The 23,260-nt window shown below is 41.7% G+C and overlaps 3 protein-coding genes across 7 annotated transcripts in view; 2 read left to right on the top strand and 1 right to left on the bottom strand.

The window, feature by feature from the left end:
• Window positions 1–4,613, bottom strand: part of LOC117740150 (probable E3 ubiquitin-protein ligase HERC1) — a 38,364-nt gene extending 33,751 nt beyond the window's left edge. For all 5 annotated transcript variants that reach the window (XM_034546354.1, XM_034546356.1, XM_034546357.1 and 2 more), the window contains exons 1-2: window positions 4,501–4,613; window positions 953–1,948 (exon numbers count right to left, since the gene is read on the bottom strand). In XM_034546354.1, coding sequence (XP_034402245.1) covers window positions 953–1,927 — 975 coding nt within the window. In that variant the 5' untranslated portion in view covers window positions 1,928–1,948; window positions 4,501–4,613. The remainder of the gene's footprint in view (window positions 1–952; window positions 1,949–4,500) is intronic.
• Window positions 4,614–5,503: 890 nt separating this feature from the next.
• esm1 (endothelial cell-specific molecule 1) lies at window positions 5,504–7,163 on the top strand. The gene is made up of 3 exons (XM_034547179.1): window positions 5,504–6,032; window positions 6,441–6,584; window positions 6,692–7,163. Exons 1-3 carry the CDS (start codon window positions 5,561–5,563, stop codon window positions 6,760–6,762), a joined length of 687 nt encoding a protein of 228 aa, XP_034403070.1. The 5' UTR covers window positions 5,504–5,560; the 3' UTR covers window positions 6,763–7,163.
• Window positions 7,164–15,175: 8,012 nt separating this feature from the next.
• Window positions 15,176–23,260, top strand: part of arhgap24 (Rho GTPase activating protein 24) — a 54,978-nt gene continuing 46,893 nt past the window's right edge. Inside the window, exon 1 of the mRNA XM_034546332.1 lies at window positions 15,176–15,333. The gene's annotated coding sequence lies outside the window, so the exon portion shown is untranslated. The remainder of the gene's footprint in view (window positions 15,334–23,260) is intronic.

The following is a 23,260-nucleotide window of genomic DNA, read 5'->3' as shown; positions in this document are numbered from 1 at the left end:
TTACATTCCAAATGTTTTATTTTGCACATTCTTTCTAAACCAGAATGTTTTATCACAACAAAAGAAAAAAGCCTCTATTCCAAACACAGTGACAAGTTCCTGCATGATCAGGCAGAAGGTGAAACACTAAGAGGCACACATTTGATATCATTGTCTTTAGATAGAGATCTTAAGTGGGTTTCATGTTGTGTTCTCCTTCAGGACTTTTGTAATTAAGCTACCACGGAGGTCTAAATTGTGTGCAGGGTGGGCTGAATCAATCATGAGGATGTTGGCAATAGCAAGCCCTTGTTGTCGTTTGTCTAGAAATATTGCAAAGCTGATTAGCCTGCTAAGGGATGACTCGATAGGAATACAGAGGGAGGGAAGGAAGACTGGCTCAATCTTAATCCGTATCTGCACACTAATGCATCTCTCCAAGCTTCAAGTGAGACTGTTCAAATAAAAAGAACAGCTGACATCAGGGATGGCTGTGGCAGCGAAGTGGAATTTGCCTGCTTTACAATAAATGGGGCTCATTTACCGGTATGTTCATAAATGTGCATGTAAGTTACCTCATATGACTTGTGCACTAACCTCAATACCATCAATGCAAAAGTACCTAAACTCATTACCTATAATAAGGTAATATACCAAGGCACAGCGGGACAACCACTCATATCGAGATGAGATGAACACATCTGAATTCCTTCTCCAGGCTGTTTGCCATACTTTAAGTCATGTTATTCATGTTACTCCAGGTGACCTATGTTATTTTCTGGAAATGTTAAACTTCCAAAAACAAACAAATCCAAATAATCATGTGATGTAAGGACAAAAGAATTACTCTGGCATCACAACAATCATAAAAGTTATGTCTGAATATAGTTAATGGAACGGTAAGAGAAAACAGCAACAAAAAAAAACAGCAACAACAGACAAAAAACAAAAAGGTCCAAATTTAAAGACCTACCGAATACTGTTTCATTTGGAGAAGGGTTTGATGGATGACATCAAAGCCCACGCCAGCTGAGTTCTGGGAGCTCAGTGAGGAGGAGGAAGAAGACAGTGTAGAGGAGGATGAGGACATAGAAGCCGCCAAGGCTACCTCCACCCACTCCAGCAGAAACTTTAGAGAGCCTCTCTGCATGGCCAGGCCGAGTAGCAACTCCAGCGCTAGCCTCCGACCAGTCGGGTCTGCACCACCAGTCCCACTGCTCACAGAAGTCTTCTTCAGGAAGTCCGACACCTGTGCCAGGCAGTCTAGCCCAACTGACGGGATCTTATTCTCATTGGCCAGAGAGAGCGGCGGCAGAGAAGTCAGCACAGAGGACGCCGTGGCGAGCACGTCATTGCAGAGAACCGACTCTGGATGCACGGAGGCTGCGTACCGCCAGTTCTGCTGCAGCAACGAGAAGAGCAGACTCAAGCCTGTCCTCACACCCATCTCTATCAGAACATCGGTACCTGACTTGACTTTGGACGCTCCCCCTAGCAGGCAGGGCCCTAAGGCCAGCCCAAGTTGCCCACATTCGGTGCCACGCTCTGTGGACTGGGAGGGCAGCTGCACGCGGAATTTGTCGTGGTATTTGCTGTGAAGCGCGTAGTAGATCCTCTGGAGGACGACCAGCCTGTGGTGGAGGCCCACGGTGTAGGAGGTTTGCGTCAGCATCCGGTGGGCCAGCCATCGTTGGCTGTGAAGCAGGGATGAAAGGTACTCTTCCTTCTCCGCTGAGGCACTGGACTCGCACTCGAAGTCTGGCAGGCGCGGGCCGACGAGTTCTTGGACAGGTTGGGCCAGAGTCACCACTTCCTTGTTGTGAAGGAGCTTATTGTAGAGCACAGCGGCTCCATCCCTCCTGGATGTCTGTACACTGTCTTCTGAGGCCCAGGAGCTATTAAAGTGCTCCTGCCACTTCAGCAACACATGGGTCTGACACGGCACCATGTCTGAGCATTATCTATACACCTGAAAGACAGGGAGGGAAATACGATTGAAAGAGCTAACGAGGGCTGTCAATTGACAGATTTATAAAATTCACACGTATCATCCCACACATTTGATTAACATAATAAATTGGCTTTTTTCTTTAATCTCTGCCAGAAAATGTACGGGCAACATTTGCCGCTGAAAGTCAATGGTCTAATGTGTTTTCCTGCCAAGTGAAATCAGAGTAAAAGGTGTCAAGTTTCTCCTTAGTGTTGGAACCTTTCCGGCGTACAGTACATCCAGGCTAGTGGCTTAGGCCCAGTGGGTATCACTGAAATAGGTCGGCTCACCCTTTGATAACAGCTAACCAACACACCCACAAGGAGACTTTTGTCTCACAAGCTGATAAGCTACATGACACAAAAGGGAGGTTTTTTTGTTTGTTAACATTTGAAAGTAATAATTTCATAATATAACCAGAGAAAGAATGAAATTAGACACATGAGTGATAATAATCTATTCCCCTCTCATTCATATTCTCAATGCGGTGGTCATACAATTGTCAAATACAAAGAAAAAAAACCTGCCAGTCTGTTTGCATTTGTGTCTGCTTTCTAAACAAATAAAGAGCAAAGTAAAGTTGCTCTGGAACAAAAATACAGATTTGTGTTTTCCTATCCCCATAAGGGAGGTTAAAATGTGAATGCCCCAATAAGAGATGGCATTCATATATCTTAGCATGTGATTTCATGGGGCATTATCCACAGTCACTGTACCAATTAGAAACAGAATAAATAAGTAGATTTAATAACTACTCATTTAGTACAAAGATGTACACAAAAACGTTGCGCCTTAATTACAAATATATTCCTATCATGCGCTACTATGACCCCCAAGATAAATGACTTTTCATTCCTGCCAAGCAACACACAGCTCGAGGGTAAACTAACTGGTGAAGTCAGCGGTTGAGTTATAATGTAGAAATCTGCATACTCTCGGGTGATGGCTGAGGCTCCTTTTATGATTAACTTGTGAGCCGGTGTGAGTGAGAGAATGCTAGTTGCTGCTAAACATGCCACCATAGACCACAGTTATCTCTCTCGCCTCGCCTGTGGGGCTATATGGTTTCCACTCTAGCCAAAAATAACAGCAAGCATTGATATAGCAATGGAGTCTCGGGGTCAGACTACCACCAGCAAGCAACCAGCCGCAATGTAAGGCGCAACCGTCACCGACTACGAACTACGAACCATCTGTAATTTCAGGGCATGGACGTTAATCCAATATCATTGATACATTAAAAATCCATATCAGTGACTGACTTTGAATGCGTGCAGCATGAACGATCAGAGGGAACGTGTTCTTTTCCTGTTCTATCGTTTGCCTTTATTTACATAGTGATTATGTCCACATTACTGATGACTATTTATCAAAAATATATTTGCGTACACATTGTATAAACGCACCAATGTCCACCTTTCAATATCATTGATTGATATTTCATTGATTCCTTACTACGGAAGGCTGACAATTTACAAAGCTATGTCAACGTGTTCCTGAATGTCACATATGCTATTGGACAACAATATGAGATGTAAACATTGGCTACAACTAATGCTTGTTTTCCTTGTAAATGTATCTTGCCTATTAGTTTTTTTCTATCCATCGATTCATATTTTATGTCAAATTAAGAGAGAGCTATATAGAGATATTAAACGAGACAGAGAAAAGCCCTCACACTCATCCGCCTTTGATAATGTAATAATGAGAATATAATGTGGCCAAGATCACATATTTCTTCTGCGGGACAGCTGGCCTCAATCTACAAGAGAGAGAGAGAGACTCCACCATCCTGCATCACGTTGCTCGAAGGCTGACCCTGGACCAGCTAGAGGTGATCCAGGGCTCTGAAAGTCTTCCACAACCAGCTGGAGGAAGTTGCCGAGGCAACGGTCGGTTGGGTTTCCTCCATTTAGACAATGTATAAATAAATGAATGGCTTTGGATGGATTCACCACAATGACGGACAGCAACTTCATTATTAGAAGATGCTGTGGAGGAAAAAAAGGCAGCTAAAAACACACGGCCGTGCGTCCCAAGTGATGGGCACCGCATCGGGACATCAGCCAACAGGACCCGTTAAAGAATGTCCGAATAACGGCATTAAACTCTGCTTCCAAACGCGTCCGTCAACATCACGTGTTTCTTTCTCGAGCGATATAGTTAGCTCTGCCAAACGGCCAAATATGTGAACCTGAAACGCAGTCATTAGCCAACACCGGTGACATTATTATTATTATTATTATTATTATTATTATTGTTGTTGTTGTTGTTGTCGTTGTTGCATCTGCGGTGACAGCTGAGCTAACGGCTGGCTGCAGTGCAGTTGCTAGTCTGGTCCATGGCTGTCAAAACCGACCAAGCCCCTCCGCTGGTCGGCTGACAGCTCTCAGCAAAACACTCCCGCGGCTCGTGAACGTCGTAATAAGATATCCGCGTGGTTCATACAGGAAATAAAACTACCACGCGGACACGTAAGTTACCTTGACAGTAATACAAATAATAAACCGCAGATAGGTGTTATGCGTTACCTGTCCCGTCCCGGTGAGGTCTCCCTTGGACGTGAATATCATATCAACCGTAACGTCTTTCTTCTGCTTCTTCTTCTTCGTGAGGTTTGCCCACCGACGGCAACACCGACGGACGGAGGACGCCACCTTGTGTCTCGGAGTGGGGATCGCTATATATATATATATATATATATATATATATATATATATATATATATATATATATATATATATATATATATATTCACACACATACTTATATATATATATATATATATATATATATATATATATATAGGAGGGAACTTTGTCCTTGATGTTGCATTTTGGGATCCAGTGTTTTTGGACACAGTAATGAATACAAGTCCGGGATGTGATCATTTCTCTTTTAATTGTGTGAATCATCCAACTTTATGGAATTGCAATACTTAGTTGCTGGAGTGCACCTTTTAAAGTACTGTTGTAATCTAGTTGTGTGTGTTGTCTATTTTATTCCCTGATAACATTATATTTTTACTGTTATAGCCTCTCCATTCAAAATACTTGTAACAATTTACAAGTTATATATTTTTTAAAGAATTAAAAAATTAAAATAACTACAACATTATTTATCAATATAAGCATAATACTATGCTAGTTTTCAGATTAGTAGACAGCTATAAAACAACATATTTGTAATACAATCTTAGTGTCCATAACTTTTTATCTTTCATTTTTAATTGATGTATCTTGTTAAATATTGTCAATAGTATTTCCAATCATAGGATGTTGTGAGTAAAAAAAACATCCGAACTTCAAATGTGATTCTTCAAAGCCGAGCCAGTCACGAATTTGTGTGTTTGTGTGTGTGTGTGTGTGGTGGGGAGGGGGGGGGGGGGGGGGGTCAGTCGGTCAGTAACACAAAAACAAACCAAAGATAACTTATGACATCAGGTCACACGCTTTTCAATTCCTGGATGGTGGTCCAGAGTTAATCCCACTTCCACGCCGGATTTCTAAAAAAAGGGGGCTGACTGGCAAAAAAAAAGAAAAAAAAAAGGGACGACAACACCGGAATGAGGAAATTGACGAGGGCAAAGCCATGTGCAAAACAAAGTTGTCCATCGCTGATAACAGAACAACCTGGAGCACCAGAGGTCACTCCACTCAAGTCTCCCAGAGGTTTGTCCGCTCCTCTGTCCCGCAGACGTCCAACAGACAGCAGCCCATCCGCGAGCTCTCTGCCCGGTACCCGGTGATGTCTCTCCTCCTCCTCCTCATCATCACAGCGCTGTCCTCGCTCGCGGTGCGCGATGCTGCGGCGTGGAGCGCCAATGTCAAGTACGCGGTGAACTGCCCCGACCGGTGCAGCGCGGAGCGGTGCGGCGGCACGCAGCGCTGCACGCGGACGGTCCTGGACGACTGCGGCTGTTGCCAGGTCTGTGCGGCCGCCAGAGGGGAGCACTGTTACCGCACCGTGTCCGGCATGCACGGGGTGAAGTGCGGACCGGGATTATTCTGCGAGTTCTACAAGGAAGAGGACGATTACGGGGACGAATATGGGATATGCAAAGGTACTAGTCACGTTCCACATGTGCGCTGCGTTTTTGGATGTGTGATGCCCTGATGCACCAAACGCAGTATATCCCAGCATATTGTTTCAGTCTTTTAATAAGGCTCATATTGGTTGAATTATCACAATGAAGATTGACACATCATTAATGGTTTTACAGGCACATTTGCAGACAGGTGCAGCATCCTTGCTAAAAATGAAAATGTAACTTGATATTTAGCCTATAGAGGCTTAGAGTTGAGACATTTAAACATTAATGTGTGTGCGACTACGCACTTGCAGTTTACACATTTCTCTTCATCACTGATTTGGCCTATCATTATTTGTACTGTTAATATGAATCTTTGACACTATGACCCTTCTGCGAGACAAGGCAGACAAGTCTAAAGTGATGTTTTCTCTCTTTCAGACTGTCTGTATGGAACCTATGGGATTGAGTGCCGCAAGGCATGCAACTGCAAAGGTGGCATATGTGACAGGGAGACAGGAGCGTGTCTCACCCTCAGATTCTTTGCCAAAATCGCCGGCAAACTCAAGACTGAGCCTCAAGAAGGTACAAAAAGAAAAAGAAAAATGCAGATTGTTTATAATGTCATTTGTGAAATTTCCCATTTGCATGAATTGGAAGAGTAATGGATTCTCTCTCTTGTATATTTCTAGGGGGAGAGGTGGGCTCGGGAGAGGTCGGCGCTGCCCAGAACACAGATCAGAAGCGGCTCAACCCTCGCTGACAAGTGCTGACAAGGCTGAATCTATTCAGTGTAAATGTAGCATTAACTTATAAATGAACTGAAAGATATATTTTATTATGTTAAACAATGAGACACTTTTTTACAGCATTTTGGAAGTTTTTGTTTGGTTTTGTTTTGGTCCTCGTTTGACACCAGCATCATTTCTAGTGAAATACACAGGACCATGTTGTTCTCCTCACACTCTCTTTGTCTCTGTCCTCATTTAGTTAATGTCACAAGAAAAGGACCTTGCATCTATGTACCAACTGGACACGGCAACTTTTTTTTCATGTATTCATTGTAGTCCACTGAATATGTTGATGTTTTCCATAATGATATCTTATTTGTACTGTATATATGAAAAGCAGACATGGAATATATCGTGTATGTGACACCAGCCAATGTAAAGAAAGCCCTCACAATTAAACCAAAGTTATCACAGACTCTTTTCATTTTGTTTCATTGACTAATAATTCATTAATCATTTGATACAGTGACTGTATTTTAAAAAAAACAATCCTGAGTGGATGTATCATGTAATCAATATTTACAAACTAGGCAGTTGCAGATTCAGATTTCAGGCCAGTGGAATATACAGGAGACTAAATGCTATTCCATTAATTATAATGTGACTTACACATGTATGTGTAGTGAAACTAGTATACATATTGTTTCGGTTTATTGCCATGTTTCTGTATGAGAGACTTCTCACGTCAAACTGCAGCTGCGTCCTCACTGGGGGTTTTCTTCAAGGATCTCTTTGTTCTTTACTCTTTGCATTATTGCAAGAGAATATGTTTCCTCTGGGTATTTTCAAATCAAATCTTCCTTGACTTTGAGTAAGAAGACTGAAGAGCATCTATAGACTTGTGCACTGAATACAGTATTTCTAGAAGAATGTGACATATCTACACGTTGCAGAGACACATTGCACCTTAGAATAAAATACTTTGCCCAGAAACTGAGGCAAACGAAACTGTGAATAGGATTTCTGTGAGAAAAAAAAGAGGAGAAGACGTTGATATTCTCAGGATGATTTGAGATTTATTTATGGGAGGTGGAAAAGGCTTCTCTGAAAAAGAAATATGTCTTCTGAGTAGAAGGAATTCTTATTTCCCATGATGATGTGAAGTGGTACAGTACATCCAAACGGGAGCAGAGATTGCTGAGAATTTGTCAGGCATGCTTGAGTCTTGGAACGACCTCCTTACTCAACGTCCACAAATGGCCAAATATTCTTTGGTCCCATGCAAAAAAACATTTGTCAGCCATGGAAAAATACTCTCACCACAAATAGCTTAAGAAGAAATGAAGAGCAAAGACAAATGATCACAGACGGGAGAGAATTTGGGGATGTTTCTCTGCCAAAGCAGCTACAGAGAGACTCAGCTTTGCCTTTACAGCTCGAATACAGCCAGACAGGACTTGTCAACATGGGGGAAAAGCATGAATAAAAATGATTACAACCGTGAGACATTTAGGTCATTCTTGAGAAATGCACATTTGAACATTTCCTACCTGCAGGAAAACTTTCATGAAAGATGTTACTTTTCTCTCAGCCTCTTCTGAGAGTTTCAACATTTACACTATGAATTATATAAATAATGTTCCTGAGCGAGAAGACTGATTGTCTTCATATTTGTATGTGAGTTGCATGCCACTAATCAATGTAGTTTACCAAATGAAATGTGTGTCTGCATAAAGAATACAATTTTCACAAAACATTGATGAAGATTTGAATACGTCAAAGTTACAATTCCTTTAATAATGAAACACAGGACAAGTAGCTTTGTGTTAACTAGCAAATCACTTAATGATAAGTTAATGATAATCTTCAGAAATACATGATCTGAGTTTATAATGCATCAAGCCAACAAAGTGTGGCTTGTGGTCTACCTACCTTTGAAAAATGAAATATGAACATGCATTGGTTTCTGATAAATGGAGTAAATTAGTTGATGACAATAATTCGATAACATATTCATCATCTTTGTAATTTTGACTTTCTAAAAGTGATCAAACATGATATGTGGCTCTTTATTAGAGGAGGATGTTTTTTCTCTCAAGTCCCCTTTCGTACATCGCCACACAAATAAAGTGCGAAACTTTAAAAAATCATATCGTTCAACATTTTGTCCCAATCTGGTCCCAGCTAAAAATATCCTTATTAGCCTCACCTCTGACTCTTGCAAAAATGTTTTCCAGTATTCAGCTTGTTTATTTCCTGTGCTTCCTGACACCTGTGAAAATGTCCCTTCTTCCTGTTGTTGTTGTGTCTGACCAGGACGGGAATTTAAAAGCAAGGTTTTTTTTTTCTTCTTTCTTTTCTCCAAGAGACAGTCTTGAAAAAGCAACAGAGGCTCCGTCCTCTTGTCGAGAGATAGAGGAGGACACTGTATTTTCAAATCATCTCTTCAGTAAACAAAGTGGGAAATGAGACGTTTGAAATATTTCAAAGAACACTTTTTTTGTTGCTTTGAATCTGTAAGTTGCCGCTGCCGCATCAAACTTAGAATTAAATGAATGTAGGTCATTTCTCTTTTTCTCACTTTTGACGTTTTAATATGAATAATTATGAATTCAAACCAGATAATTTTCGTACGTTAATATATCGCAGAATTTCAAAAGCTTATGAACGTGAATTCACTGCGGGGGATGTATCGCCTCAACCCAAAGACAAGGTGACGCACACACACACACACACACACACACACACACACACAGTGATGCAAGCAGGTATGGGAGCCGTCTGTGTATGAGAGCAGGAGTGTTCATGAGCTCTCGGGGCTCAGACGTTCCTCTCGTTCCCCTGAGAACCGACAGGCCGAGGCCTCGCAACCAAACAAAGGACCCTGGAAAACAACAGGAAAGCGTTGGTGAGAAATACCCTTTATCTGACTCCCTGAACACGTCACTGCCGCCTCTGCAGAAACAAAGGTGCGTGAATGGAGTAGTAAATAACACTGATTTACTGCAAATAGATGTTCTGGTATTTTCAGTTTGGCCCCGCCTCAACAGGTTGTTTATTGTAGCTGTGGACTGACATGGCCCAATGGAGACAACATGTAAACACTGTGAACAAGGACATTAAGTGGTGAGATGGATTACATTGATAGCAGATATCTAAAGTGAGGTTTATGAAATATAACAAGGAGCACTTTAACTCTCAGGCTGTCATGTCACTTGATTCAAAATGTGAGGCAGACTGATGAACTCTTTGACTCCTTTATTTAAATAGTTCTCAGGAACAACAAGAGTCTGGAGCCTCGACCTCAGCGACCTGCACAGATGTTTGTCCCGTGGAAGGATCGTCTTGTTTCTTATCAAAGAAGAGGTTCGTTATCACTCTTCAGAATTAGTATATGAGGCCAGTCAAACATGTAATCCATAACTGTCAGATCTGATTGCATTACTTTGAGGGTCTTTTCCTGTTAAATGACTGGAGCTTAAACAATTCCTCTCTGATACTCCCTGCGTCATAAATAGCACAAATACTTGTAACACCACATCCTGCTATGTTTACTACGTACAAGATACTATCAGAGAAATCTCCGAGCCAATAACTATCTGTTTGAGACTGTGGCACTGAGTGTACAATATCATGTCATGTGATCATATTCAATTATCATATCTGACTCTATTGAGATCAAATCTGTGATGATGGGTTGTTTTTAGAAAGTAGTAGCAAGAAGACATTAGGCAAACAGTGTTATAAGGAATAATTGCTGAATTTAATAAATTAGTGAATTATGAACTACAGTACATTTAAATCAATGTGTAAATGTGTTAGCGTTTACTTTAAAAGCTTTAATTACAGTAAATAAGGAAGTTTTATTGAAGGTGTGAGGCAGAGGCAGGAAGCCTTTGTGATGTAGCTGGTGAGTTTTTTTTTATTTTTTTGTAATACAATTAGTTTATTTGGTATAGTCACACTTTGAAGAATGTTTTCATTATATAGAATTAAAACAAAGCTGTGAAATTATATAGGGATTTAGAGCCGAATAGGTTTTTGAATGCACATTTATTTGCTGTAACAGATGGACCTCTAGTGGCTTATTGATGGTATTGTAGCATATAGTTATTTAGCATTTATTTTGGTATCAGTTTATCTTGAAGCTTCGACAAACGTTGGAATACAAGCTTTTACTTTTTTTTAATTCTTAATTTGTGTCTTTTAATTTGTGTTTATGTCTGTTCATAACAAGTCTGATAAGGATTTTACACCACTGACCCAATGTCAATTGTAGGCTATACTGCCATTGTGCCTTACACCATAATATAAATAACTTCCGCAGACAGAATATTAAAGATATGAGTATTAATGTGTGTGCAGAGTGTTTAAGACAAACAGCTATAAATAAGTGTGTTTAAATTCCCAACCTGAAAGTTTTAAAAGTAACCACCAGAGAGCAATATTGCATCAAGAAAAAAAAAGGAAAGGAAAACGTACTGACTTCATCTGATGGAAAATTAGACTAATGCAGTAGTAAATGATGGACTTCATATAAGAGCAAAATAAAATATCTGGGGACTGAAAAAAGATATGTTTGCAGTCAATGTTAACTGGAGTTTTCTATTAATGCAGACGGAAGGAAGGAGGAAGAGCAGAGTTGTTGCGTTGACCTTTCAAAACAACAGTCAGCAAGTTAAGAGAAGGAGCTGCAACACACTGAGGTCAGGACACAAAACGGAACAGACTGACGTGTACAAATTAATACACTGTAGGGGGTGACCTCTACTTCGAGAAAAAATGTACTCCCACACACATAAACCCTTACTATTAACAATATTATTCAATATGATGACCTCTCACTTCTTACCTAAACCATCACAGCTGGCTTACAGTTGCTTTTCAATCGTTTCCCGTCTGTATTTCTAACATTTTAATGCTTTTAGAGAGTCGACAGTCGAAAGCTGACATTAAATAAGGATTGACGTGACACATGTAACACAGTTCCCCCACCCAGACTCAAAGGAGGTTAATGGTTACTATAGCGGCATCTTAGACGGCCAACTTTGACTGTCTGCTGTTTGGTGTTGAGCAGGTATATTTTTTTGGTTATTTTTTTAAAGCTTTTTTGTAGAAAATAAATGTGCCGTCTTCTTTCAAAGTGGATTCTGATGAAAGCATTGAACTGCAGGCCGTAAAGCCAAAAGCTACGAGCTGAAAGAAGCTACAAAGCTCCCTCCGGGCGCTGCAGAGTCAGGGGATAACTATCTGAGTACAGAGCAGTACCACATATTAAGACAGCGTTATTCGAAGCCCTGATCAATGAGTGCCAGTAAAAGAGAAAGGGAAAGGCTTTTTATCTGACTCAAACAGGCATCCAAAGATTTTCATCATCTTCCAGAAGTCACCAACTGTCCAAAACCTCTGACTGCGAGACCATGAGAACGGCAGACCCGTAGAGAACATTTCAATTCCCAGAGGTTTCCTCTGTGGAGATTCATCCGTTCTTATCTGGTGAGTTATCTCCTATTGGATACGCTCGCCCAGAGCATCTCATGGGAGTCAATGCAGCTCCAGTTTGTTTACAGGCGGCCACTTCTCACGTCACAAGGTCACTGTGTTTCATGTTCAGCATTCCGCGTCCTGAAAATATAATAAAACATGCTGAAGGATGCCCGAGGACAGATGGCTCAGAGCCCACCGTTGTTTGCTCTCTACATTTCATTTAAGCTTTGTTTTAGCCGATGAGGCTTTACACAACTACTAGAAAACTCATCTTTTGTGTGGAGATTCAACTTTATTAGGAGGAAGGAATTTGTATATATCTTTGCATAGCTGGAAAAAAATACATACTTAAAGATAACAATTTTTTATATAGGGTAATAAAATGTAACAAAGAGGACGAAGCAAAGAGTGTTCCACCAAGGGTCGTTAATGGTTACTGTGCATTATTGTCCCAAAGTCAGTATGAAAATTAGATTTTGAAGCTGCGCCAGAACAAACAATACTACATTTCAAATAACCAGTAAGTTACATGTTGCGTGGTTAAAGAGGGCATGCACATTGAACCGAGTTAGCATGACTATATCTTTGGTTCACAAAGGGTCCCAAGAGAAATCTGACAGGTCTCAGGATTTTAAAACAAATAAAATAGAAAAAAATCGATGTTTCCCTTGCACAAAATGTATGCTAATTTATGCTTTTCAAAAATAAAAGTTCTGGATACATCGAGTCACAAAGCACAATCAACAGTGATGAGGTGTGGCAAGTAAACAACGGTTTGTTTTATGAGGGGTCAGGAGCCAAAAAGGTTGGGAACCACCGGTCTAGATGGCTAGAAAGATGGCGATGTGACAAAAAGAAGGTTTTCACAAATTTTATTGCTGCGGGTGAAAATGTACCATCAATGCAGGATGTACGAGTCATGACCACTTCATTTCAGGTTGCTCCAGAGTGGGAAACAAAAGGTTATCTGATGCCCTGACCAGACAAGGGCACCAGATAACCTTCTGAAAGGAGAAACGAGTATTAAGCTTGGGACCGATTCATGTACTGCTGCTGCCCCTTTGATCAATCATTTGACAAATGCTGATAGAAGGTCCAAGTGTATCGTTGACCTCACTCCTGCCTATAGATCAAACAGATCAATAGATAATGTGTTGAGCCTGACCCGACCAACTCAATAACCCAACCAGGGTTGAATCATGTCACCATACACACACCACCCATTTTTATTGCATGTGAGTCTGAAAATAAACCAAATCTCATCCCGGTGATTTGATTTTGAGGAAGTAATTATTGTTGACACATCAGCCGCCTCCTACATAGATGGGAATTTCCCTCCCTTATTTGTAATGAGTGCATTTTCCAGGAGCAGGTGCTTGTGGGCGACACATTGAGGCTTCTGAATCTGCCATGTGGTGATAATGTAAATTGTACCATTCACCTTTCAGTATTTATATATGTATATGTATATATATATATATATATATATATATATATATATATATATATATACATATTAGATAGGAAAAAATACTTTAGTGGTGAATATATTCTTATTTCTTATACAATTTGGGTTTATCAATCTGTATTTCTTTGCTAAAACAAAAAGAAAAAATGCCTATATTCTGTGTCATCTCTCTCTAGCAAATTCTTTTTAGGTATATAATTACACATAATCACAAAATGTTTTAGAGCTGGCATGACAACCATGAGCTGGAATCGAAAAAGAGAGTAACATTTTCAAACGTTGATTTCATTTGGCCTGCTCTCCGTTCATAAATCAACAGTCTGTGTCTGGTGATTAAGCAGGTTGTGAGGAGCTTAATGATTGCATGAGTGAACGCTGGAATGTACTGCACGTGTAAAAGCAGACACCGTAATAACTGTGAATACGGTGTAAAATATTTGATATTCTCTCCATTTATTATACACATTTAACATTGTTATGTTTGCACATAGTTCACAAAATGAAAAATGCTCTTCTTCAGAAGGAACCACTGCAGGACTATGGAATAGTGAGACATTTTAGACCACTCCCACGTAAACAAAATGCACTTTCCACTGGTGTGTATACAGCTGGGCTTGCACCAAAGTGTCATTGAATAAATGTTTGTCGAGCTGCGAGCATGCAGTCATTCGTATACAACATCTTGAAGGCACCTTTAAACCGGGGCAGCTTTCTCTGTTTGTACGCACAATTACTCACAGATGATTTACGGGAAACTCACGATTTATATTCCACATTATGAACCATAGGAAATTTTGGGAATTTCTTGGCTGTTAACATTTTGAGAAGACTGGAACACACTGTGAGAGCATTAAAAACTGCCAGTTGCTTGTTTGCAATCTGAAATACAAGAGAAAGTCAGCTGCACTGCTGGAGCTGCTCAGTCAGAGAGAGCTCTCATCTTGAGACTTCCTAAAACATGATCACACACACACACACACACACACACACACACACACACACGCACACACACACACACACACACACACGCACAAACACTTCCCCCTCCCTCTCTCCTCCCTCCTCCTCTCTGTAACCAACACAGACACTGTTCTCAGACTGAGTGTGAGTGTCTCACCAGGCAGGATGACTGGAGGAGTTGGGGCTGCATAGGCTGCAGTGTTAGGGGAGAGAGAGAGAGTGTGTGTGTGTGTGTGTGTGCGTGTGTGTGTGTGTGTATGCGTGTGTGAGTGTGTGCGTGTGTTTGTGGGTGTGCATGTGTCTGGGCGGACTCCCGCTGTAACGCTGCCCCGTGTGTGTGTGACTGTGCTGACCGCGACATCCATCCTGTTCTCAGCGGAGACTTTCTCAGCATGCAGATGGTGTGAGCAGTCAGGGGAAAAGTTTATAACGGCTCGTCTGAGCCTAACTCAATCCACTCTGCACACACTGAGTTGGTTCTGTGTGTGTTTGTGTGTGTGTGTGGTGGTGGGGGGGTGGGGGGGGAGAGCAGCAGCAGCAGAAGGAGCAGCTGAGCTGGAGTGCAACTTCAGCTCGTGTGTTACCAGGATCTATGTTGACTGATTACCTGACACTGGATTGGATACCACCGGTGTGCATCACCACACGTCAGAGCTGAGGGATTCAACAAGGCTGTGTATTTGAAAAGGTGAGTCTGCTCTTTGAGTTCTACAGAATGCTTGTTGCATTTGAGGTATTTTTGTATTATGTAGAAATGTCCCCAAGCGTTCTTGACATCTCTACTCACTTTGGCACGAAAGAGGAGTGTGGAGATGCTGTTGGCGAATGGTCTGACTCACTGGTCCCATCTTAGAGGGGTTGAGTGACACTTTCAGTTACGTAATTCATATTCTAAGCAGGTATAACTGGAGCTGAACTCCACATAAAATTGCAGAAGTAACCTCACATTCTCAAGCACAGCAGTGCTTGGTATTGTCAAGTTTTGGTGACGTGGATACGTCCAGACATTTACAATGGATTTGATCACTGATCATTAATGTGATTTATCTCCACTGTGCCACTGCACAACTCATCCAGCTGTGTCGTAACTGTCCTGATATTAGAGTAGAGGTGCATCCGAGGAAATAAGATATGAATAGATGTGTCACACCTGGGTCAGCCTGCTTGGGGATCTGAGAAACATACAAAGACTCAATGCTGCCATCTTTATCTAAAATATATTGGCTTCATTGTTTGCCTGAAGCGGCATAACTGAAACTCTAAGTCACCATAGCAATGTTGGATGGCAGGATAGCATCCATTTTCTCTACTTTTCGAGTAGCTTTTCATCATGTAATGAAACTCCAGTGCATTTATTGTGCTGTGGCTCTGTTACAACCTCATTTTGTAATTCTAATGCAGGACAATAAAAGGATGGAAACGACAAGGTGGTTGATAAAATGGCAGGGAGGACAGAAAAGACATCTCTGCGACTTGTTTCCCCCACCTGGCGTGTCATTGGAAAAGGACGTTGTGAAAGCAAACAAGGCATGAGCTGAGGTAGAAGCAGGGAAGATATGATGACCCCCCGGGTGCCAGGAATGTCTGCAGTGCACAAGCTGCGCTGCTGGAAAGACCAGGGATCAGGTTCCCCGTGTCAGCTGCTGCACTCGACTGTTCCCAGGTCTAACTCTGTGATATCTGTTTATTGAGACGGAGAGGAAGGGATGGAGACGAGGAAAACTGAAACTGCAGCAGAACTGGAGTTGAGATGAAATTGGAGAATTGCGGAAGCGTTTTAATTTGAAGAAATACTCTTATTTCCCTTGTGGCTCAGTCAGATGAGAATATCAATCTTGTCATCTAACTTTCCGCCAGAGTGAATTCGCATGAAGATTTCCAACTACCCCTTTAACATCTGCTAGTTCACAAAGAGAATCTATAGTAAGGTGACATTTAGGAAGGTTAAAATTCAGAGCCAGCTTTCCCCAAACTGCAATAATAACAACAATAACATCTCTGTGGAAAATGCTCTCTCACTTTGTGACCAGAGCCAGGAAGATGTGGCCCTGTATTCAGATTACTGCATGACAAAGGACAGCCACATCAACAGTATCATTCACTCGGTCGTAGCAGTGTGTCAAAAACACATGTAGAATGAGTCAGCGGCCAACGTGAAATCTTCAGCCTGGTTTCTGCACAGAACTGCTGCCAGACATACGGTGACACATGGCGTGGAGGAAAATGGGGAGGGAGGGGCGGCGATGCCAGTGATGGGGTAGCGAGCGTATCATACCAAAAGGGCTGCATTGTAGACTATGAAGGGGGGGGCGGCACATATGGCATCTAAATCTGTGTGGAGACAAAATAGACAGTGACTCAACAAATTGACTCATACAGGAAAGTTAGCGAGTTTATTGGGGGTTTCAGCAGCGGGAGAGAAAAGGAGAATGTATCTCCTAGAACCAATGCTTCTGTGTTGGTGATACATTACATCGCCCACCTTCAACCTCACGTTTTCTCTTCCTGCTTTCATCCATCCACCTTTCTCTTCGTGACTCACAGGTTGTGTGAGTTAGAGACAGATTGTGTACCCCATAATGAAGGAAATAGTTCTCAGATCGTGACCTCACTTCAACCCCCGTCAGCATTGTAAATCATACCAGACCTGACTTCTGGTGTGTGTTGGATGGATCAATGGATCAGTTTCAATTTTCATGTGTGTGTGAGTACTTCCATTTGTGAACGCTCTGAAGCGCTTCCTCTTTCACATCCTATCAAATGACTAGCACAGCAAGAAACATGCCCTCCTCTTACTTCTGCGACTGTTCGGCAGGAGTCTAACAGAAGCAGACTGCTCTCGAGGTAGCAGCTTTGCTAGCGGCAGGTTATATTTGTCTTTAACACATGTGGGTCACAGAGGCCCTACTGTGCAGACTTTAAGGGGCAATGTTGCTGAGGGATATCACAAGGGTTGACATCATTGGCTGGCAAATAGAAGTTACATGTTTGTAGATACTGAATCCCTCTGTCTATGAAGGGCACATGGACTTTGTCAAATTTAATATGAATTAGCCTCGGAGAGATGGTCGCTAATGAAACACAGACAGACAGTCAGACGGACAAATAAAATGGATTTTTTATCAGACTTGATCAGAATAACCGGTAGCACTGTTTTGACCCTCCAGAGTGACTTTTCTGATCAATGCACCATTGACCTTTGCATCATCCAAAGAAAGTTGGCACAGGCTTTACTGGCGAGCACCAGTGCCAATGTGGAATACAGCAGCTGCTGAACATGCAGAAAAACTAGAGACTGTAAGACAGACAGATGGTAATTGCATTTTTTGCCACATGTTACAGGACACAACTAAATGTCAGTGAATCATAAGCCTTCAGACGGAATATTAATCACTGTGAACATTGATAACCTTGATTATTATTCTTAACACACATTGAACATTACTTAAGAGTTTTCATCAACAACATGTTTTTGGAAAAAATGTGATTTAATAAAAAATCCTCACCAACAGTTTACTAAGCCGCTCTTCCCCGAAGAGCTATTGTCCAAATTAGGACGGAGCTTAACTGTAAATCACCACCTGTCAAGTTTTGGATTCCACCACACGTTGAAGAGGTGTGAATGGGGCCTTGTAGCTGAGCAACACTCTTCCTTTATTGTCTTTCCAAAAAACTAAAACTAAATGATCTACTCTAAAATAGACTGCAGTCCAGTTTAGTAGCTACAGAGATAACTGTGCATTAGCCACATTCGTTTGTGGTGTTAGGCGTTAATTTGAAAAAAAGCCCTGTTCAAGACTAGCATGTTCGCTGTGTGGGAGCCTGACTGGTCCTGCATGCTAGCAGAGTTTAGACTTTTTACCAGCATTGTCTAGCTCCTTAAGTTAAGTTTACATACGTTTACATTCCACCAACCTCAACCCTGTTACCCGACCCAGCATTATGTTTAGCAAACACATGAGGCTAAGTGTTAGCTCCATTAGCTAGCTAGCTACAGCTAAAGAAATCTGCCAGCAAGTCATCATTTCAGCCGATGACTCGACTCTCTGAAAGGAGGCATTGCTCCAAAGATTACTTAAAATGTGGCGCATGATGTCCGTGAAATTCATGTTTACGATTTCTGCCTGTGATGGTTTAGAGCAACCACAGGATTGGAATTTAAGTTTGCTGAGTGCAGTTTACTCTGGACAGTGTGCTGCGTTGCGGCTGTTGTGACCGGCCACTTCCTGTGGTCACAGAAGATTTTCTACAACTGTCCCCACCCGACACCAAGTTTGGGCAAGAGTCTTAAAAGTCAAAATTCTGGGAATTGTATGCTCTTCTTAATGCAGGCCAAAATGTATGATTTCGGTAACTCTGTTGTATTTTTACCCCCCCCCCCCCCCCCCCCCCCCAAAAAAAAATTCTTCCCTCGAACAATTTTAATTTCCCAGAGGAAGAGCCAGACTTAATATCCTTTCCTCCAGAGCAGCTCAAGTCAAAAGAAGACGTGTCAAACAGCAGTTCAGGCTTTCTGTGTGCTGTCAGCTTCAGTATGTTCCCATCAGGGGAACAAACACTCCTGATGCTGTGAGACGAGTCCTGTATGGACAAGAAGTTCTACATTTCATAGATTTGACAATCTCGTCAAACTTCTCTTCTTGTTCAGACCTCTAGATATCCTTATTTCCTCTGTGTACGGGTATAATGCTACTCGTGATGCAGCCAACATGTGGTGCTTCTGGCATCAATTGCACATGAGAAAAAGACTTCACTGATGTGTAAAGGTTGCTGTCGCTGCGTGCTGAATTATCCTGAATTATGCCACACCACTCAACAAAAACCAGAACCCCCTTTTGTTAATATCATGCATAGGTTTATCATCACAAGTATCAGTTTACATCAAATGGCTGTGTCGCAGGATGCAACCCAAAAAGGATTTATGGTGCAATTCAGTGCCTTCTTCGCTGTTCTGAGAATAGCTTTTATCACTAAAGACATATCCAGTAGCTGTATTTTATGGGTGCACTGACAGACACATATTTCCAAAGCAGCAACAAGGACTCTCTGATCCCGAGATGGCCTGGCTCAGCATCCATTTTACTGATGGACACAGACTGAATACTAATACCCGCGTCAAAATGGAGACAAAAAGATTTGCACCCCTCATAGAAAAGTCACACCATCCGCTTTATTCCTTTACTTGTGGAATGTATTCTTTTTTTATTCCACTGCCACAGAGACACAAATACATTGCATCCTGCAAAGAAAGTACAGTGCATGCATGCCGCAAAACCTTAGGGGGCTGAGTGACTATCTTTGTGTTGTCCTTTCGAGTGTTTTGTTGTGAGTTTGTTATAGTGCCAATGGCTGTCTGTGCTGTATACTGAGCTGTTGTTTTGTTTTTGTTTGTAGTGAAGGTCAGGGTGTCTCTTCTCACTGACTTGTGGTCAAAGTTCTCAGACGCGCGGTGAAAACATTCTGGGATATTCCTGAACTGAAGAGACAGAATCAAACATAGTCAATCTCTAACTATGTTTACTTCATCCCAAAATGAGTTCTGTCACAATTTTGAATACACGTCTTGTTAAATCTGTAGTTTAACATACATGTATGGGTATTATTTAACAAGGACCTTCAGGCATCTTTCACCTGTCTTGTAAAGTTATATTTCTTTGTTTTTATACGTGTTCCTTTTTCGAACCTTAGTGGTCATGATGGGGAAGTGTTATATATCTGCTTATTTTAGAGACTGAGGCGCAAGGGACAACTCACACTACTAGCCACACACAGACAGTACACACATCTGCAATCACAGGTGCTTTACAGGGACACCGACTGCACCTCTGGGAGGCTGTTTTTAATGTGCTGAATCGACAAAACAGTCTAGTAGTAATGTGTTCTTGCAGAGAATTTGCAGTTGCATCATAAATGTGCTTACAACCATATCTGGCATTATCAGGAGGTTCACAAGTGTCTGCAAAAATAATGGCATCGTATAAAATCCAGGTATGAAAAATAGGTCGACTACCGTGACTTCAGCCCTGGTTGGGTCGTTCCTCATACTAATCAGGTACATTAATCTATAGACAAATATATTAGCTTTGGTACGATTTATTTTTGTAAAAGTATAAGCGACAGTATGTCACCCACTTTTCTTTACAGAACATGGGTGGTGGGAATTAACCTCTCGGCTTTGTCCATCCTAGTACATTTCGCTCCTCTTTTAGTCATCATTTGATTAATGCACGCAAACGTTAGGCAAACTATTCATACCAAACCAGTTGTCACTGTCCCCGCCTGGTGCCAGGCCCAAGTACACGTGTGGCTTTATGGAGCAGCCCTGTCTCCCCATCCACATCCCCCTACTGATGAACCAGACGTCCTGATGATGTCGTACTGATGTTGTTACTAATGGTATTATATTATAATAGGACATTTCGTATACAGGGTTTGGGTCTTTAAAAGCATCAAACATTGCATTTCACATGGTGTGCAGAATGTTGCATGCATGTCTGCACGGTGTTATATTTTCACAGCTCACTGTTGTGGAGTAAAAGAGAGTCTCAACCATGCAAATGTAGAGTTATTTCAAGTTTAAATGAGCAATTGTGCAGGGTTGTTCAAGGCCTGTGGTGGAGGAATTGAATGGCAAGCCAGTTGTTGTGATATTTCCACCTGGACCAAAGTGGTGGGGACCAACCGACCCACACCACTTGCTTGGCCAAAAGACCAACATTAAAATATAAAAAGTACGGTATGTCTTCTCCTGTTTATTATCTTCCAATGCGTGTTTGAACGAAGGTGCTTATTCCACCGCAGTTCAATCTTCATAACGTTCGTAAAAATATAGGATTCCTTCAAGATTCATTACTTTATGGCTGTTGTTAACACATCATTTTCCTATGATTTCTGTTTCATGATATTTCTGCTTGAACCCACAAACTGGCTTTTAGTGGGAACATAACATTTATAATGAGTAACCTTATAGAGGTCACAATTCATCATGGCGTTCCTGCGTGAGCTAAGAAACTCTTAACTCTTCTGCTAATCTTTTTCTACTTGTCTGTTGATTTATAGATTCATAGATGATTATGCCTCCTATCCCCGTGTGCCAATTTACTACCACTGGACTAGACCTCAGTGCATCGTAAATGTGTAAATGCTTCTACTCTTAGCAAGGTCCAAGTTATTCACATTAAGAAACCCTTAAGTTATTTACCATTTCACTTTGTAGCACCACAGGCCTGTCCCAGCAGTGCTGCTAACTATAGGCCCTGTGCAGGGGGCACCAGATTGGCAGCACAGCAGGTAACTCCATCAACAGATGGGTGTATCAACCTTAGACTGTGATTTATGCTGTGTCTGTGTGTGTGCGTGTGTGTGTGTGTGTGTGTGTGTGTGTGTGTGTGTGTGTGTGTGTCTGTGTGTGTGTGTGTTCAGGCTAAGGGAATCACGTGTGTAGGAAGCAGCATGGATACAGAGGTTATTCCCTCCAATATTAGTATTAACTATTCCCTCAAAATGAAGAATTTTCCATAGCTCAGATAATAGCTTTCACCGCTGGTGTAATGAAAGCCCTGCCCACTATTTCCCCCTCATAGATCCAGCATTAAAGTGGCGCAAAGTTTTAGCAGCGATGGACAAAACATTATGAGTAGGTTATCGCCGCCATAATGCAAAACAAGTGGAAAAACTTGCTTTATCGTTCAAGCAGAGTAGCGAGCATGTCTGTGCATGCACATGTGTGCAGGACTCGCTTACTTGGACTGTGTGCACGGGACAAAAGAACATTTTCAAATCCCAACAGCGGTCCTGCTGCACTTGTTCCGCTGCTGCCTGGAACGCTGCTGGGCTGCATCTGGTCCTCATCTGGACCTGTGGGGTGTTTGGACTTCCACCAAGGAAAAGCTCCACCAGAGCCACTGACAACATGGCAATGCTTAACGCCGACAGCAGCAGTCCGTAGCATGTAGTAGCGTGTGTCACTGAATGACGCAGAAGCTTTAAACAATCTATAATGCGCGTGGAAACAATATGTGTCGGGGTGATTTATTGCATGCATGGTGTCGTTTCTGAGTGCACTCATGTATGTACTATATCCCCGTCCGTGAAGGTTTTATGTCTCGCCAAGGATATTTGCTTATGAGTATGAGTATGTAACCGTGTAGAAACTTTGAGGCCTAGTTGTTAAAAAGACCACCCGCTGCTTCAGAGGGTCAAGGAAGATCAACCCCCTATGTATATTAACGATGCTACCCCTGTTGACGTGCCTGTGAGCAAGACAACGGACGACTGCCAGGAATACTGGTGAGCCTGGCCACTCTGTTGTAGAAAGGGGAATGCAAAAACAGGATGTCCATTTGGAGATGAATCACATTATTTCTAAGAAATCTTTTTTTTTCAACGTTTACTTGCAGCCTACTGCACAATCAGCAAATCTGTTCATCAATTATTGCAATCATGGATTTATTATAGCTATCTCGTTAGCACTACACAAAGTGCAACCCACTGCAACGTGCAGCAATTTGACATTATGGACTGGGGTAAGTTTTTTTTAATAGTCAACCACCCAGAAGTTTCTCAGTAAATGACTCCTTGAATACAATCAACCAGTTATTAAAGGCACCAGCAAT

The sequence above is a fragment of the Cyclopterus lumpus genome, chromosome 12 (genome assembly GCF_009769545.1).
Source record: "Cyclopterus lumpus isolate fCycLum1 chromosome 12, fCycLum1.pri, whole genome shotgun sequence".
Classification (NCBI taxonomy): Eukaryota; Metazoa; Chordata; class Actinopteri; order Perciformes; family Cyclopteridae; genus Cyclopterus; species Cyclopterus lumpus.
The sequence above is the reverse complement of the archived record's forward strand: the minus strand, read 5'-3'. Positions and strand labels throughout refer to the sequence as shown.